Source organism: Sus scrofa, chromosome 13 (assembly GCF_054392235.1).
Source record: "Sus scrofa isolate SSC_HxYL_T2T_F1_AM1 chromosome 13, Sscrofa_HxYL_maternal_Yorkshire_Landrace_v2.0, whole genome shotgun sequence".
In the NCBI taxonomy this organism is placed as follows: domain Eukaryota; kingdom Metazoa; phylum Chordata; class Mammalia; order Artiodactyla; family Suidae; genus Sus; species Sus scrofa.
Window position 1 is genome coordinate 42,318,247 of NC_139395.1, and position 16,613 is coordinate 42,334,859.

Below are 16,613 nucleotides of genomic sequence, written 5' to 3' on the forward strand. Positions count from 1 at the left end.
TTTAGACATTCATTTCAAGAGGGTGAAAAAACATTTCCTGATACCATGGCAGTACAGAAGTCTTTCCTTTCATCTCCTGTGTTCCTTTATCCTCACTTTGGTCAGTTGAGATGGGGTGGGGGGTGGGGAGGCAGTCTATTACCAAGTAAAGAAATTAAGTATCTTAAACGCAAGAATGTAATGCAGGAAACTGGATAGAAGAATTGAGAAAGCAAACTGTTTGTTGAGGTTTCCGGAGATGAGTAACAACAGAAAGCCACTGCCACTCTAAGGATGGAGAGAAAAGGGATCTCAAGGCAGGTGGCTGAAGCTGCACCCCAGTGAGCCTGGCCCCCAAGGATGGAGGCCCAGAGGAGATGTAGCTGCTGTCTCATAGAAACCCTAAGTCAGAGAAAGAGCTGAGGAACTCCTCCCTTCTCCATTCTCCTCTCAGTGTCCTCCACTAGTCAAATCTCACCCATGATTCAGAAACATGGAAAACACAGGCTGAGGTGCTGGCCCCTGTGATGCAGAGGAGGACAGAGGAAGAGTGTGGAATTTCTGTGAGGGCAAACTGACCAAGAACTGGCACGATAAAGAGAAGAAGTTATGAGGTCAAAGCTAATAAATATTAGCAATAGAAAGGTCTGTGGAAGTAAACCACAGATCTGTAGGGCCAGCATCATGGGCACACAACCTGTGTAGTTGCACAGGGACCCACACTTGGTTTAATGCCCTGATGTCTCTGTCTTAAATCCTTAATCTTTTAAAAAATATACATACATATATTTTTTAAAATATAGGTATATTTGATTTACAATGTTAATTTCTGCTTCACAGCAAAGTGATTCAGTTATACATATATATATTCTCTTTTTAAAAAATTATTTTCCATTATGGTTTATCATAAGACATTGAATATAGTTCTCTGTGCTATACAGTAGGACCTTGTTTATCGCCTCTGTAATAGCTTCATCTGCTAACCCCAACCTCCCACTCCACCCCTCTCCCAACCCCCTCCACTCTGGCAAGCACAAATATGTTCTCCTTGTCTGTGAGTCTATTTCTGTTTTGTAGATAAGTTCATTTTTGTCATATTTTAGATTCCAAATATAAGGAATTCCTTACTCTTTAAAAGAGAGCCTCCAAAAAGTGCATTTTCATTTTGTACTGAGCCCCCCAAATTATGTAGCCCATCCTATGCATTAATGATCTCTAAGTTGTTAAGTTGTAGAAAGCAGACAATGTGGCTCTGCTGTCATCTTTCCAGCACAGAACTAGGACTTGCCATTCACGAGAGACATTGGAGGAGCAGTAGCTCTGAAGTTGACTTCAAAGGCTAGGCAGTAGTGTCAATCAGGATCCAGGGACAAGGGGAAAAGTGTAGAAAAGAAAAGGGGGTGGGTGGGTGGGGAGAATGGAAGAGAAGGGACTCCCAGGTACCCACAAAAAGCTGACTCTCTGTGGACTGAGATGCAATCCAATGGGTGTGGAGAAATATTCTACTCCATCTTCTTGACTCCCAAGTGTGTGAAATCTGCCACTAAGAAGATGGAGTCTTTTCTGGTAAACAACTGTGCCTGCTCTTTCCAGACACTGTCAAGCACAATAATAGGATTATGATAATCATTTCACGGAAGAGGATAGAAGAAAACTTGTATAAATACACCTAATCTCCTCAAGTTTTCTGTGAAAGCATTTGGTATGAAGAATATAAGAACTGCAATAAAGATTATAATTTTCTTATTCAGAATACTCAGTATGCTTGAATTTACAATTTCCTATGTTCCTAAGCTCTTCTCATATCTCTTTTATTCATTTCTCAACAGTTATATGTGCATAAGTCTTTAAATTCCTGGGCCGATAACTGACTTTAAGACAATCTGTTTTTATTCACAATAAAGAAGTGAGACTTGTATTTTTACCTTTATTTTACCAAGATCTTAGCAGCAATGTTTATTCTGAAGGTGTTTATTTAACATATCTAGTTAGTCTTTACAATCTGCTAGGCATTGTTCTAAGTACTTTACAAATATTAGCATATTTAATTCTCATGCAAACTCCTTAGGACTCCAACTTCTTTAGCATCTTCCACAAAGAATAAATTTGTGTATAAAAGACAGGAGAAAGGAAAGCAGTTTTAGGCTTCTAAGGGTGCCAAATGCCAGAAGGTAAATATATGGGAAGAAACTAATAGAGTAAGTTTTATTTGCAGATTCCTCTAGTGCCATCTCTAGACTAATAAGAGTATAGAGTCGCGAAGGGCTAAATGAAATAAGCAAGACAAAGACAAACGTCATATGATATTACTTATATGTAGAATCTTAAAAAAATCATACAAATGAACTTATTTACAAAACAGAAAAAGACTCACAAACTTTGAAAACAAGCATCATTACCAAAGGAGAAAAGTCAGGGGGAGGGATGGATTGGGGGTTCGGGATTGGCATTGTTACGGCAGATACCCAGCAGCCCTGCGCTGCAGCGCATCAGCTCTGGTGACAGCCCCGTGGCTGTAGTGTACCAGCTCCGGCAGCTTTGTGGCTGCAGTGGGTCAGCTCTTTTACCCGGCGAGAAACCAAGCGAGCACTCAGAGAGTTGGAGAACTCAGGTTTATTATGCCAGCGGGCTCAGAGGAGATCGCTCTCCAGAGTCTGAGCCCGGAAGAAGGGTTTCACAAGGCTTTTATGGGCTACATCTTCCGAGTCCAAGCTTGGCTAGTTGGACTGGAGTGACGTCAGGCAAGGTAGTAGATGCGGAAACAATTTACAGCAGCAGATGCATGGGGGAGGACTGGTTGGGGCAGTTGGCTAGACTTTGCTTAGTCATCATGGCTGGGGTGTCTCCTTTCTACATTTTATTGGGACATTTTCTCCTACAGCATATGCACACTATTGTATGGAATGGATGGTCAAAGGGGATCTCTGTATAGCACAGGGAATCCTACTCAGAATTCTACACAGAATACTTTCTGTGATAATCTATGTGGAAAAAGAATCTGAAAAAGAGTGGATATGTATGTATGCATAACTGAATCATTTTATTGTATGGCAGAAATTATCACAAAATCGTAGATCAACTATACTTTATTAAAAGCTAAAAAATGAAAAAGGAAAATTGTAAATTTAAAGAATCTTTCATTCAATAAAAAAATTTTAAGGGTCTAGAGTAATCTCTAGTAAAGAAGAATTTATATCTTGCCTCTAGACAGAAAGAAGTGAGGGTACAGAGGTTTTTCTGCATTTGCTGCTGCTTAATTAACTTCAGCTCAAAATCTTTATGTCAAAGAGGCATATTTGGGGATAACATATTTCCTTCAGAAGGTTCGTATTTCAGGAGTTCCCGTCGTGGCACAGCAGAAATGAATCCGATTAGGAACCATGAGATTGCAAGTTCAATCCCTGGCCTCACTCAGTGGGTTAAGGATCCAGCGTTGCCATGAGCTGCAGAGTAGGTGGCAGACACAGCTTGGATCCTGCATTGCTGTGGCCCTGGCATAGGCTGGTTGCCACAGCTCTGATGCCCTAAAAAAAATAAATAAATAAAAAGCAGCAAAAAAAGAAGGTGCTCTTGTTTCATTTTACAGATGAGGAAACTGAGGCACAAAGTGAACTTGGAATGAGCTTGTACCCTGAAATCCCTAAAATAATTTTTCTAAATTTTGCTATTCTTAAACTGGCTTCCTTTTGATGGGAGGTATTTGCAAGCAGAAAGAAATAGTTTCCAGATTCTTTACACTGCCTTTATCTAAGTTCAATTTTCTAGAAGCTCTTAATTCTACTTACCCACTTATCCAAACTGCCACAGTACTCACACTCTCTGCATCATACCTACCAACCTTTATTTTATTTTATTTTATTGTCTTTTTGTCTTTTCTAGAGCCACACCCATGGCATATGGAGGTTACCAGGCTAGGGTCTAATTGGAGCTGTAGCTGCTGGCCTTTGCCAGAGCCTCATCTGCAACCTACACCACAGCTCACGGCAACGCCAGATCCTTAACCCACTGAGCAAGGCCAGGGATCGAATCTACAACCTTATGGTTCCTAGCCAGATTTGTTAACCACTGAGCCACGACACAAACTCCCACCTACTATCCTTTAATACATCACTCAAAGTCACCAATTTCCTCATTCAACACACAAAATGCCAAAATTAAAAGAAGGTACTTGCCCTGAGGGACACATATAAATAAACAGTTGAAAGCCATGTGTTGGCCAACAGGAACACCAGATCTCTCCAAGTGTAAAGAGAAAGGCAGCCAGGAAGATTCCTTGAGGGGTGATCCTTGCCCTGACTCTTGAAGGGGAATATATACTTCACTAAGCAGACAAGCAAAGAAGGAATTTCCAGGACCAGCATGTAGGAAACAACAGGCATGACAGATCATAGGGAAGCTGGGGAGTTTCAGTTGTAGCCCAATGTGGTTTAAGTGCATACCAAGGTATGTGTGGTGTTTCCCCACTCCAAAAAAAGGTAAAATTGTTACTGAATCCAACTTGGGTCTGCATGCCTGCAGTGCAGTACTGACAATTTACTGGTACCAGATTGTGATGAAGGAAAGTAAAGTGTTTATCTGCAGAGCACCAAACAAGAAGTTCAGGCAGCTCATGCTCAAAAGATCTAGACTCCCTGATTGTCTTCAGGGAAGGGTTTTCAAAGGCAACATTTGCAGGGAAGGTCTGCACAACATATACTTTTTTTCTGATTGGTTGGCTTGAAGTAACAGGGTGATGTTTTGGGAATCTCAATTATCAGCCTCCTAGTTCAAACCAGTCTGGGTTCTATGTGCCTGTGCTCAGCCTGAAGTTATCATCCTGCTCCCAGGTGGGGGCCTTAGTTCTGTAGAAGATCTCAAAGATATGTATCAGATTGTTCTGCACATCACATGAGGAAGAACTAGGACTCTGCTTTTTGGCTACACTGGTGATCCTTGACTGCTTTCCCTTTGTTTCTGCATTCCCTCACGTCCCTAATTAGTAACTGTTTGAATGTGCTCTTTGGAACTTGCAAGAAGGCTATAAAGAAGAAACAGGGACACACAAAACTTTTTGTGCCTGGGAGGGCGTGTGTGTGTGTTGGGGGGGTGCTGCTCAGTTTCGAAATCATGACTCTCATATAGATGTAAAAATGAAAATGTTAAGATTGTGTTTCTCTCATTAGGCAGATTTTATAACCACTTGCTCAAAGGATAAGTCCAAAGAACAGACACATTTCTAGAAAAGGAATATTGAAATGAATGTGCAAAAGGCAGGAACACTGGCTTCTTCAACAGGGAGTGGGAAGATAATTGAACTTCTGTAGGAAAGAATTTGTGTGTCTATAGACCATTATTTTGCATTGCTACCACTCACTTACAACTTACATAATTGCAAAATATCTCCCATAGAATCAAATAATGCAGAAGGGTGACTCTCGTGCACAGATTTCCACCAAAGCACAACTTTTCCACTATAGTGACAGTAAGAGATAAAATCGAATATTCCGGGGCCATATCAGGAAAAGCCACAAATACCACACTAAAGAGTTTGAACTTTCTGTTACTTTCAGTCTTTAAGCAAAGGATGTTCATGAAAGGTCAAGGTGGAGGAGTTCCCTGTTGGCCTACTGGTTAAGGATCTGGCAGTTGTCACTGCTGTGGCTTGGGTTAGCCCTTCACCCAGGATGCAAGACACTGGGTGCGGCGAAAAAAAAAAAAAAAAAAAAGTCAAGCTGGGAAATGCCAGGATACCAGGATAGCCTTTCACCAGAAGGGCATGGCTAGGCAGCAGGTGGAAGCTGACTGAAATAACACAAGAATGGAGGCATGAATAAAATCCAGGAGGTTGATGCATTAGGTCAGTCTGAGTCTGCAAGCCAGAGCCAAGGTGAGTGGCTGACAGAAACAGAAGTTTGAATCGAGCAGATCAAATGAATGTGGATGTGACAGATAAAGTGGAAAGAAGTGTATCTCTGAAGGTTTCTAAATTTCTGACAACTGGGTAGATGGCTTATCCACCAACACAAGAGGAAAAAGCCTACGAGGAAAGATAAGGTCAATAGTTTGGGACCTAACTGGAGAGTGAGGTGCCTACAGGACGTCGAGAAGGCAGGTGGAAAGGGACCCCAGAAAACTCAGGGTAGTGTTAGAAGCCACTGGCTCTTTGCTAGCAACCAGTCCTTAGAGACAATAGGTTGAAGAGGGGCCCCGAAAGGTCCCAGGAGGGTCCGCCGAATGCCGAATGGAAGCTTCTACCGGCCCAGTAGGGAGGCCCCACCCCAGCTCAGTGAATATGGTAGGCGCTGACCACAGAGTCTCGCGGTCCTTCAGCCGGTTGGCCCCGCCGCGCTTCCTCGCTGGGATCCTCGGGCCCCACTTCCGCTTCCGGTACCGGGGCTTAGGTGGCGGGCGGCGAGGCGCGGCGCGGGCCGGGGCGGAGTTGGGGGCCGAAGATCCCTGGCGGTAGGAGTAGACTTCGCGCGGCCGGTAGGCTCCAGCCAGGAGGTGTGGCGGGCCTCTGCGGACACTAGGCGGCCCAGAGCGGATGCGGCGGCCGCCGCCCTCGGGCCCAGCGACGGCCCCGGGGCGTGAGGGCGACACGCGAGGTCCCAGGAAGCGAGGCCGGAGGTCCGGGCCCGAGTCAAGCGAGGTGGAAGATAGCGGTCCTGAGGCCGGGAGGCGCGAGGAGAGCAGACAAAAGAGGAGGATGGTGGCCCGGGCGTCTGAGAGAGAAGAGGTGGAAAGTGACCAGTCGGGTGAGGCGTCTGGGTCTGGGAAGGCCTTGGCGAGGCGGCGTGTGGAGGGGCCTGGGAGCCTGGTGGGCCCTTCAGACCCGTCAGAGCAGACGGGCTTAGAAGCAGCGAAGGAAGCAGCGCTCCCCTTGTAGTCGAGAAGACACAATAAGGAAGCACTCAGGGGTCACTCCCTTTTGCACCCCTTCTCCTTTATCCGTGTTTTATCACTAATGTGTCACTTGAATCTGCATTGGCTTTACAGATGGACACGGTTGACCAGGAGAGAGGAAGAAAACAGAAATTCCCTTAAAAGGTGTTTGCCCGTTAGGATCCCTTGGTCAGAAGTTCTTTAAAAGGAATTCCTACTAGTGATCCACTTTGGCTAGTGTGAAATAATGATGATGCTAGAGGTTGTTCACCTGCCTTAGAATGTATACAGCTTTGTATATAGTTCCTTATTGGAAATCAGGTCTTTGACTTAAAAACAAATGTGTTTCCATATAGCTATTCAGGGAAATAAAAATGGATGGCTTCACAATTTAAAAAAAAAATTTTTTTTTAATGGCATTGCTTTTTCCTTCTCAATATAAAATCTTTTCTGGTATGTTTTGTTGTTTTGATCAGCCAGGGAAAAAAGAAAAGTTACTGAAGTCTCAAGTGATGATCCACAGCCAGGGACTGACCTGGTAAGAAAGGAATCGTTAACCAGTTCGGAATCTTTCCAAAAAGTGGAATACAGTGAATTTCAAAATATGGCTTTCTTGCAGTCTTCGGGTAAGGAAAGTTTGGTAGAAGGTATTAAAAGAAAAATTCGCATTAAAAAATGTAAAAGCTTAGAAAGCCCACCTCTCAAAATAACTGAAAATAAGTCTTCACAAAATATTAAGGTTGAATTCCAAGATGAACTGTACAAGAATACTCTGAAATATTCTTGTAACAGCTTGTCCCCTGGAGTAGAAAATAATCCCATTTTAAAATTACAGGATTACAATTATTTCCCCCATTCCAAGCGTTTTAATGGTGAAAATAGCCTTGCATGTAAACCTGATGGTGGATATATGCATGTACCAGAAAATTCCTCAGAGTTAAAGAAAGAAAACCCTAGGAGTCTTGCAGATAAGAGTGACGCAAATAATATTTTTCAGCTTTTACAAACTGAAGAAAATGTAATGCCAGTAAATAAGTTACTGCTTGAAGAGAATGATTTATACCAAAGTAAAAATAACAGTTTGCTTTCCTGCCTTCAAAGTGAAAAAAATAAATATTCGCTAGAGGAGAGCAGTGTTGGGAAAAAAACCAAAAAAAGGATGAAGGTGTCTGAAAAAGGAGATGAAATGGTTTTTGAGGTGAAGTTCTCTAAAGTGTATAACCAGTCTGAATTGGTGTTACAAGAAAACCAAACAGGTGCTGAAAGTAAAGAAGCAGAGACTTTAGAGGCTAAAAAATGTCCTATAAAGGCTTTGAGAAAGATAAACCATGATACACTGTCACCAGTGAATCATTTATTAAGTCTTCCTGAAACATTGGGGAAAAAAACAAGTCCTGAACATCCTGTAAATGCTATGTTTCAGAACACCCTTGAGCCACTTTTGAAAGAAGAAACAACGATTGCTTCAGAGCCCTTAGGATCTAGAAGCATGGATCCAGAAGAGTATTTTAAGTCTATGAAAAGCTCAGTAGTGAAGTCACCTAGCAGTTGCCATCCTATTGAAAAGAGATCTTCAAGGGAAGACTTGAAGAATGAAGCTGAAGAATCTAAGTTAAGCTGTCGCAGAACAATACCAATGACTGGCAAGAGAACTTGGCCTTGTTACTCATGCGCTAGAATTTCTGCCCAGTGTTGGAAAAAGACTTCCTTGCCACAATCAAATAACTCTCTTCCTGGGTCTTTGGAATGTTTTAGGCAAGATGATTTCCTTAAACAGCAAGCAAATCAAACTTACTTAACTGACGCCAGATTAATGCTACAGAGTTCCCTAACAGAAACAAACAGTGAATCTTCAAGTAAAGAAAAATTGGATTCTAATTTAAATTGTTTATCTTCAGGCTCTGCAGTAGAACCTACTTTAATGGTTAAAAAAGAACCTATAATCAATGATGACAAAAAATTGAAGTCAGAGGAACTTAGCAGAAGTGAGTCAGAGGTCATTTCTAATGCTACTGAAGATACTCCATTAACCTGTATGACTCAAAGCTTAATAGGAAGTAAAAAAAAAGATAGAGGGAATTTTACAAAACTTAATTTAACAGTGGCTTCTCAGGATGGCCAGGAAGCCAATAACTCTATAAACAAAACTATTCATCGAAAAGCGTGCGTGGCTAAGCAGACACTTGTGGTTCCAGATTTGGTCAAGATACTGAACACAGGACGGCTGACTAATTTTAAAATTCCTTTACTTAAGAACAAAACAGAAAAAAGAAAAGAAATAAATGCCAGGTCATCAGAGAGAGAAGTATATAGTCCCCTAGAACTTCTTGACAATTTATCTGGGACAGAGGTAAGACAGAATAGGACTAAAGAAGATGTTGCCACAGTAACTTCAGGACCTCAATCGTTGAGCATACAAAACAGTGTAATTCCAGTACAAGTTGGTACTGACTCATACTGCAGTAAGAGTTCCTGTATTATTTCTTCAAGCTTTCTAAAGCATGGTAAGGGTAGTAAACCATCTAACCACATCTCTAAACCAGGCAATGTTATTTCTAATAAGGAAGCTGTTTCTCTCACAGTTGAGAATACCTTTTCTCATGATCCTGGGTGTATAGAGAAAAGTCCTGCCCTCTGCTCTAATGAACAAAAAACATTCGAACCAGTTTCCTCTGAAGCTAGTGGTAGAAAAATTACTGAGAACTTCGCAGAAATTAAAGTGGGGTTTCCAGATATTCTTAAAGCATATGAAGATGATGTCCTCTTAATTGATGTAATTCAAGATGACCCAGACCTCTTTGGAGTCTCCAATGAAGGGGAGCTCTCACTTTCTTCAGAGGTTCCCATGTTAAGCCAGGAGCCCAGTGTTGCCGAAGAGCGCCTATCAACAGACTCCAAGCACATGAAACTTCCAGAAAAAAAAGAACCAAGAGATGACTTGAGGTATGCATGTTCAAGTATGCCTTTTGGTGCAGATTATTGTTGGGGGTTTCAAAGGCACTTTCTGTTCGTAGGTGTCACTAACTTATTCATTGATCATTGTAGTTCCATTATATTTTTAACCCAGTTATTAAATGTAACACAGTGTACTGTTACTGAGCCTTGGAAGTGTCATTATGCCAAAACTTAGAATCAAAATAAAAACAATTATAATACATTTGAAATTATAATGGAGCAGATTTAGCTGTTCAGAACTTTAAATGGTTTATAGAGTGGCTTTTTAGATTACTGAGATTGCTTCTTTCAAAAGTCAAATTGGTTTTCATACTTTGTAAATTATTATTAATATACAGATATACTTCGGTTTCAGCCAAGTTACTTAAGAGCAGTGCTATATAATTTAGCCGATTTTCTGCTGTTAGATAAAAACAAGGGACCAGAGAAGGCTTGAAAAAGTTTAATTAGGAATTAAAACTTGAATCAAAAGTTAAACCAGCTTTCAAAGGGAAAAAGCATAAAATTATATTCATAATTTTACTTTTAAGGTGATTTTTTAAATGATAGTTAACCCCCCGGAAGAGGGTGAGTTTGCCTGAGTCAACTTTAAATGGAGCCAAGTGATAACCTTCATGTTTAGGAAATTGATCTGATTGGCTCATAATTTATTTAATACTGTGTCATATTTTATTAAATTTTTATAATTCCTCAAGTTCTAATTTATATTTCTATGTTACAATACTTGAATATTGGAATATTTTGTGAACAGACTCAAAACATGAAAACACTTTCCACTCAGATTCATTTGTACATGACTTAAATTTCTCTGACATTTATAAATTTTAGCTACTTTTTTGAAATTATATTCTTCTTGATGTTCTTAGTGTTACAAGAACTTGTAACTTAACACCGAGTAGAGTACTTTCTGTATCTCAAGGGAAGGACCAAGAGCTTTTTATTATTTTTTAAAACAGTGTAATGAGGATGGTAATCTGCCCATTTTGAGGTGGAAAAAATGAAAATGACAATTTGTCAGTTGTCCAAGTATACACTCCTAGTAACAGATTCTAGATTTGAACCCAAGTCTGTCTGTCTTTAAAATTAGTGGTTAACAACTTAACCTTTATAGTCTGACCTAGGTTTTTGAATCTTCTCATTGCCCTAATAGCCGTGTGATGTTTTAGGTAAATTGTTTTACCATATCTGTAAAAAGGGAAGGTACTTGCCTCAGGATTATGAGGATTAAATCAGTGAAGGATGGGAAAGGTTTTGGTGTGGCACTGGTGAGTAGTAGCAGCTCAGTAAAAGGTAGTTATTAAAGGTGCTTTTAGCTCTTGTTATTACTATACTTCCTTTGAGGTATATAAAGGGAAATAGAGCAAATCCTGTTTTTGACAGCAGACCTCTCTGTTAGCTAACAAGATGTTGACAATCAGCTGCAGCCAGAAGTAGAAGAGAGAAATGTGAACTGGGTATAAAGTTTGTCTTTTATTCTTTTTTTTCTTAGAATAATGGCTGATTTTTATAAAAATAATGCATGTTCATTATATTAAAAGTATGAAAGGGAATCCTACCACCTAGAATCTAGAATAACATTAATTACTCATAACTTGTATGCATCATTCCAGATATCTGTCTAGGCATATATATGAATATAATTTTAGAAAAATTGGATCATGCCATTTTTAGTAAAAACATTTAATTTTATTTACCCATAACTTGGGTGAGGAGGGACTGAAGTGAAACTAAAGGAATTAGTGCATCAGTATACTTCTTCACCACAAGAAATTACTTCGTAAAAGTCTCTCCCAAATTAGTAAGAAAGATTATTTATTTGAAAGTTTTAGTTTTGTTATCATGACTTTTAAAAATTGAGTTCTGGGAAGTTCCCGTCGTGGCACAATGGTTAGCGAATCCGAGTAGGAACCATGAGGTTGTGTGTTCGATCCCAGGCCTCGCTCAGTGGATTAAGGATCCGGTGTTGCCATGAGCTGTGGTGTAGGTCACAGACACGGCTCAGATCCCACGTTGCTGTGGCTCTGGTGTGGGCCGGCGGCTACAGCTCCGATTTGACCCCTAGCCTGGGAACCTCCATATGTCACAGGAACAGCCCAAGAAATGGCAAAAAGACAAATAAATAAATAAATAAAAATTGAGTTCTGGGAGTTCCCATCATGATGCAAGGGAAACGAATCCACCTAGGAACTATGAGGTTGCAAGTTCAATCCCTGGCCTCCCTCAGTGGGTTAGGGATCTGGTGTGGCCGTGAGCTGTGGTGTGGGTTGTAAACGTGGCTCAGATCTGGCATTGCTGTGGTGTAGGCCAGCAGCTGTAGCTCTAATTAGACCCCTAGCCTAGGAACATCCATATACCATGGGTGCAGCCCTAAAAAGCCAAAAGTAAATAAATAAATATAAAAATTGTGTTCTAACTTCAGATAGCAGCATTTGCTTTTTTGATATAAAAGGCAAATATATCAGTATACATTCACTTTTTCTTCCAATCTGGCCCCTCACATTTGTAATTTTTTTTGTTTTTTATTGTTAAGCCTTGTGCCATTTATGTTCTCTTCAATAATCTGAATTCCTAAAGACTCTTATTCTTAGTTCTGTATTTAAATTGATTCAGTCCTTACCATCGGTTCTTTTTACTTACATCAAATCTTGAGGGTTTTTTTGTTTTGTTTTGTTTTTGTCTTTTTAGGGCTGCACCCATGGCATATGGAGGTTCCCAGGCTAGAGGTCCAATCGGAGCTGTAGCCGCCAGCCTATACCAGAGCCACAGCAACGTGGGATCTGAGCCACGTCTGTGACCTACACCACAGCTCACAGCAACACCAGATCCTTAACCCACTAAGTGAGGCCAGGGATCAAACCCATGTCCTCCTAGATGCTAGTCAGATTTGTTAACTGCTGAGCCATGATGGAAACTCCAAATCTTGAGTGTTTTGATTTCATTTCCTGGAGAGATTTCAGAGCAGTTTTTTTTTTTTAAGTGTTCATGTTTGCCATGTTTCTTAGGATCTTGGATACATAACAATGACTATTGTCTACAGGCAAATTGGGTATAAAATTCTTAGTTAGTAATTTTTCTCCCCACAGCTATATAGTCATTCCTCCCTGCTTTCTGGCTTTGAGTGTTGTAGTGGAAAAGTCTGAGGCCAAACTAATTCTCCACTGCCCCCCTTAAACTGACTTCTTTTTCTTTACTTCATGCTTTCTGTTTGGGGATTAGTAATTATGTGTCAGATTTTCCTAAACAAGGTGAACCATTTTGGTTTGCAGTATAAAATTTACTTTAGATAGTTTTTTTATTATTGTAACTTCACTTCCCTTCATGGCAAAAGCACCAGTTATACTTGTTAGTTCTTTTTCTTTCATCTCTGCTTCAAGCTTCGGTTTTTAAATAAACTTGAAATTTTCCTTAGTCATTATTTTAGTATTTTTATTTTTCTGCACAGAAATACCAGTTTTACGGTCATCCACAGTGCTAGGATAAATCTTAACAGGGAAAAATGGAGGCATGATGACCAGAGGGTTGCTCATAATTGTGCAGAAAATTGTTAATGGTTCTAGAACTAAATGAAACTTAAAAATATAATTTCATATGTCAGCTCTTTCCCTTTTGCCAGTCATTGCTAATTAATACATTCCTTTTTCCTCACTATATGACACTAAGGGGTTGACATCTATCAGGGTTAGTTTCTGTTTTACAGACATAGAAATTAAAGATGGACAGGATAGGCCCAGAAATTGTCAGAAGCTCTGGACTGCCTCGTATTGGTAAAACAAGTAGACACCCTGGGTTAATTTCATTGTTGTGGGAAGTGTTCTCGGACCTCATTAGGGAGAATTTGTAAGGTATTTAGGTTGTGTTAGAATATTTATTCATTGTCGATCTCCACAGTGAGGGAAGTCCATATTAAAATACAAAGTGTTAGAAGCTTATTAGAACTAATTCATTGACATGAACTGATGGGGGAGTTCCCGTTGTGGCTCAGTGGTAACGAACCCGACTAGCATCCATGAATATGTGGGTTTGATCCCTGACCTTATTCAGTGGGTTAAGTATCTGGCGTTGCTGTGAGCTGTGGTATAGGTTGCTGAAACAACTTGGATCCTGCATTGCTGTGACGTAGACTGGCAACTGCAGCTCCAATTCAACCCCTAGCCTGGGACCCTCCATTTGCCACAGATGGGGCCCTAAAAAGAAAAAAGAAGAAAAAAAAGAACTGATGGATGAGAAAAATTGATAAAATTTTTGAATTAGCCTGTATATATAACTGGAGATCTGAGAATGTCTGTAATAGTCAGTGCTGGATAGTTAATCTGTACTAGAACATAGGATTATCTTTAATCACAGTTTTATTATATGCTAAAATATCAGTTGAGTGATATCATATAACAGATCATTGAGATTTTAAGAATCTGCCAAATATTCAAAGTAATTACTATATAGATGATGAGGAGGAGGCTAATGTACTTGCAACAAAAATGTTTAAAATGAGGAACTAAGAATACTAATAGTTTAGAAAAGTGTGCTGAAAGGGCATCTTGGAAAAGCCAAAATTTGTACTGATCTTTAAAGGTTGGATTGATTTAGATTAACAAAGGGGAAGAAGGAAAAGTTTGTAGGGGAAGAAAAATAATGAAGAAAATGTGGGCAAAAGACAAAGGTAGCTATGAATATGGTTGTAGAGGGCAGATTATGAAGCCTTTCATGACTCCTTCAGACAAAGGTAGGAGCTGTTCTTTTCTCCCATAACACCTTTTGCCATCTCACCTAGGCACTGATTTACATTTCTCACCTGCTAAACTGTGGGTCTTCTTGAGGGTGGGAAGTGCCCATGTCTCATTTGCCTTTGTAAATCCAGTCCCTCATACTTGAGCAAGGGGAGAGAATTAAGGTTTCAATTCCTACTATATTGTATACTATTTCTTGAGCATTGGAATATATGTAAAAGGAGACAGTGAATCCTTTATAAAGCAATATAGATGTTTAAGAATAGTAGGGAATAAGACTTGATAAATAGGGAGATACCAGATTAAGAAGGTTGGAAAATTAGACATCAGAATTTGAACTTGACAGGATTGGTGCTGGTGGTTATTAGGATCAGTTATACCACCTTTGCAACCTGGACTTTAATACATGTAGACTTTAATATATGTAAAGCTATTGTTCATTCTACAGCCAGTAAATAATGAACTTCTAGAAGGAAAAATACCTAGCACCAACATGCAGAAAATTAAAGCCTCTTACTTTTGTCCAGGTATTTGAGTCCAGTTAGACCCATGCCTAGCAGGATCTGTCCTGGGCAAATTATATCATCTCAGCAAACCAACCCCACTTAACTTTCTCAGAATTGTGGGGCAGTCAGTTTGTTCTCCAAGAGACTGGCCTTCTAACACCAGTTTTATCACACCAAATGGCAACAACAACAACAAAAGAATTTCCAACAAAAGTAAGGGTCATTTTCTTTCCCTCATGTGTTAGACTCCTTGGCTTGTCTTTCAAGAAGCTCACCTTGTTCCATTCTCCCTTTCCAGTAAATATCTGAGGTACTCTATCTATAATGCATAATTTTACAATTTTACTTGTAAAGACTGACATTTAGTGTCTACCCTGTGCTAAATACATTACTTATATTATTTCATTAAGTGGAACAATTCTGAGATTGAAACTGGCCCTATCTTTAAAATTGAGTCAAAGTCACTAACTTTCTGAAGGACACACAGCTAATAATAAGTATCAGAGCTGAGATCTGGACCCAGGGCAACCTGCTCCAAAGTCCATCTCCCTGCCCTCAAATAGCATACTGGAAGAGTGGCGTTTTGGTTCTAATGGCTTCAAATATGTTATGCTATAGACTGCCACGGAGTGGTTTTTTTTTTTTTTCCTCTTTTTACATCTGCACCTGTGGCGTATGGAAATTCCTGGAGCTGCAGCTGAGGGTTATGCCACAGCGATGGCATCACTGGATCTGAGCCTCCTCTGTGACCTACACAGCAGGATCCTTAACCCACTGAGTCGCAATGGGAACTCCAGAACAGTATTTACCTTTGACACCATTACTCTGTCATCTCTTCCTCTTTAAAATAGTAGGTGGGGCAGTATGAAGAAGCATCATAATGATTATTACTTTTTTCCCTTGGGCCACATAAGTCATCGTTTCTTTTTACTGAAATAAATGATGTTGTACCTGATGAAGTTCTCATTTGCGATAACAAAAGACCCCACATGTCACATCATGGCATAAGGCTTGAGAACCTCTGGCCCAACGCAGTGGATAATGTAATAGTTCTCTGCTTTTGACCACTAATGTCTGCAGAATAATTGCCTCAGTAAGTTTGTGGTAGTCCTTTTCACAGACTTTGTGAATGTGTAAGTAAGTGAATATTGACCACATTCAGCTAGTTAGCATCTTAAGAGGAAGCAATAACATTCTCAATTTTTCTTGGGCAATGTTTTCAAGCTTTTTCTGCTAATTATTCTACAGCGATCATCAAACTTTTTTGTCAGTTACTATACTAAAGGTATATTTTACATTACAACTTGGTACATACTTATGAATATGTAAAACAATAGATTTATAAAAATATTTTCCTTACTACAAGTGATATAGTTTCATGTTTTATATTTTGTTCTCTTTTATTTAAAAACCAGTAGTTTGCTGGTGGTCTAGTGGTTGGGATTCGGCACTTTGATTGCTGTATCCCAGATCTGGGAGGTAAGATACCACATCAAGCCACTGTATACTGCAGCTAAACAAAACAAGACAAAAAACTATTGAATTTTGTTCGCTTCCTTGAAAAATGTCCTTGTAGAGGATAAACGAT

General features: G+C 39.9%; 1 protein-coding gene across 33 annotated transcripts in view; it reads left to right on the top strand.

Moving 5' to 3' along the window:
- The first annotated feature begins 6,350 nt into the window (after positions 1-6,350).
- The window catches only part of TOPAZ1 (testis and ovary specific TOPAZ 1), a 69,583-nt gene continuing 59,320 nt past the window's right edge, over positions 6,351-16,613 (top strand). For 10 of the 33 annotated variants that reach the window (XR_014822822.1, XR_014822820.1, XR_014822821.1 and 7 more), the window contains exons 1-2: positions 6,351-6,713; positions 7,317-9,783. Coding sequence is in view for 17 of the 33 variants with exons in the window: in XM_021071723.2 (XP_020927382.2) it covers positions 6,503-6,713; positions 7,317-9,783 (2,678 nt within the window). In the remaining 16 variants the exon portion in view is untranslated. The remainder of the gene's footprint in view (positions 6,714-7,316; positions 9,784-16,613) is intronic. The other 23 variants (XR_014822824.1, XM_084987884.1, XM_084987894.1 and 20 more) reach the window with 8 other exon arrangements.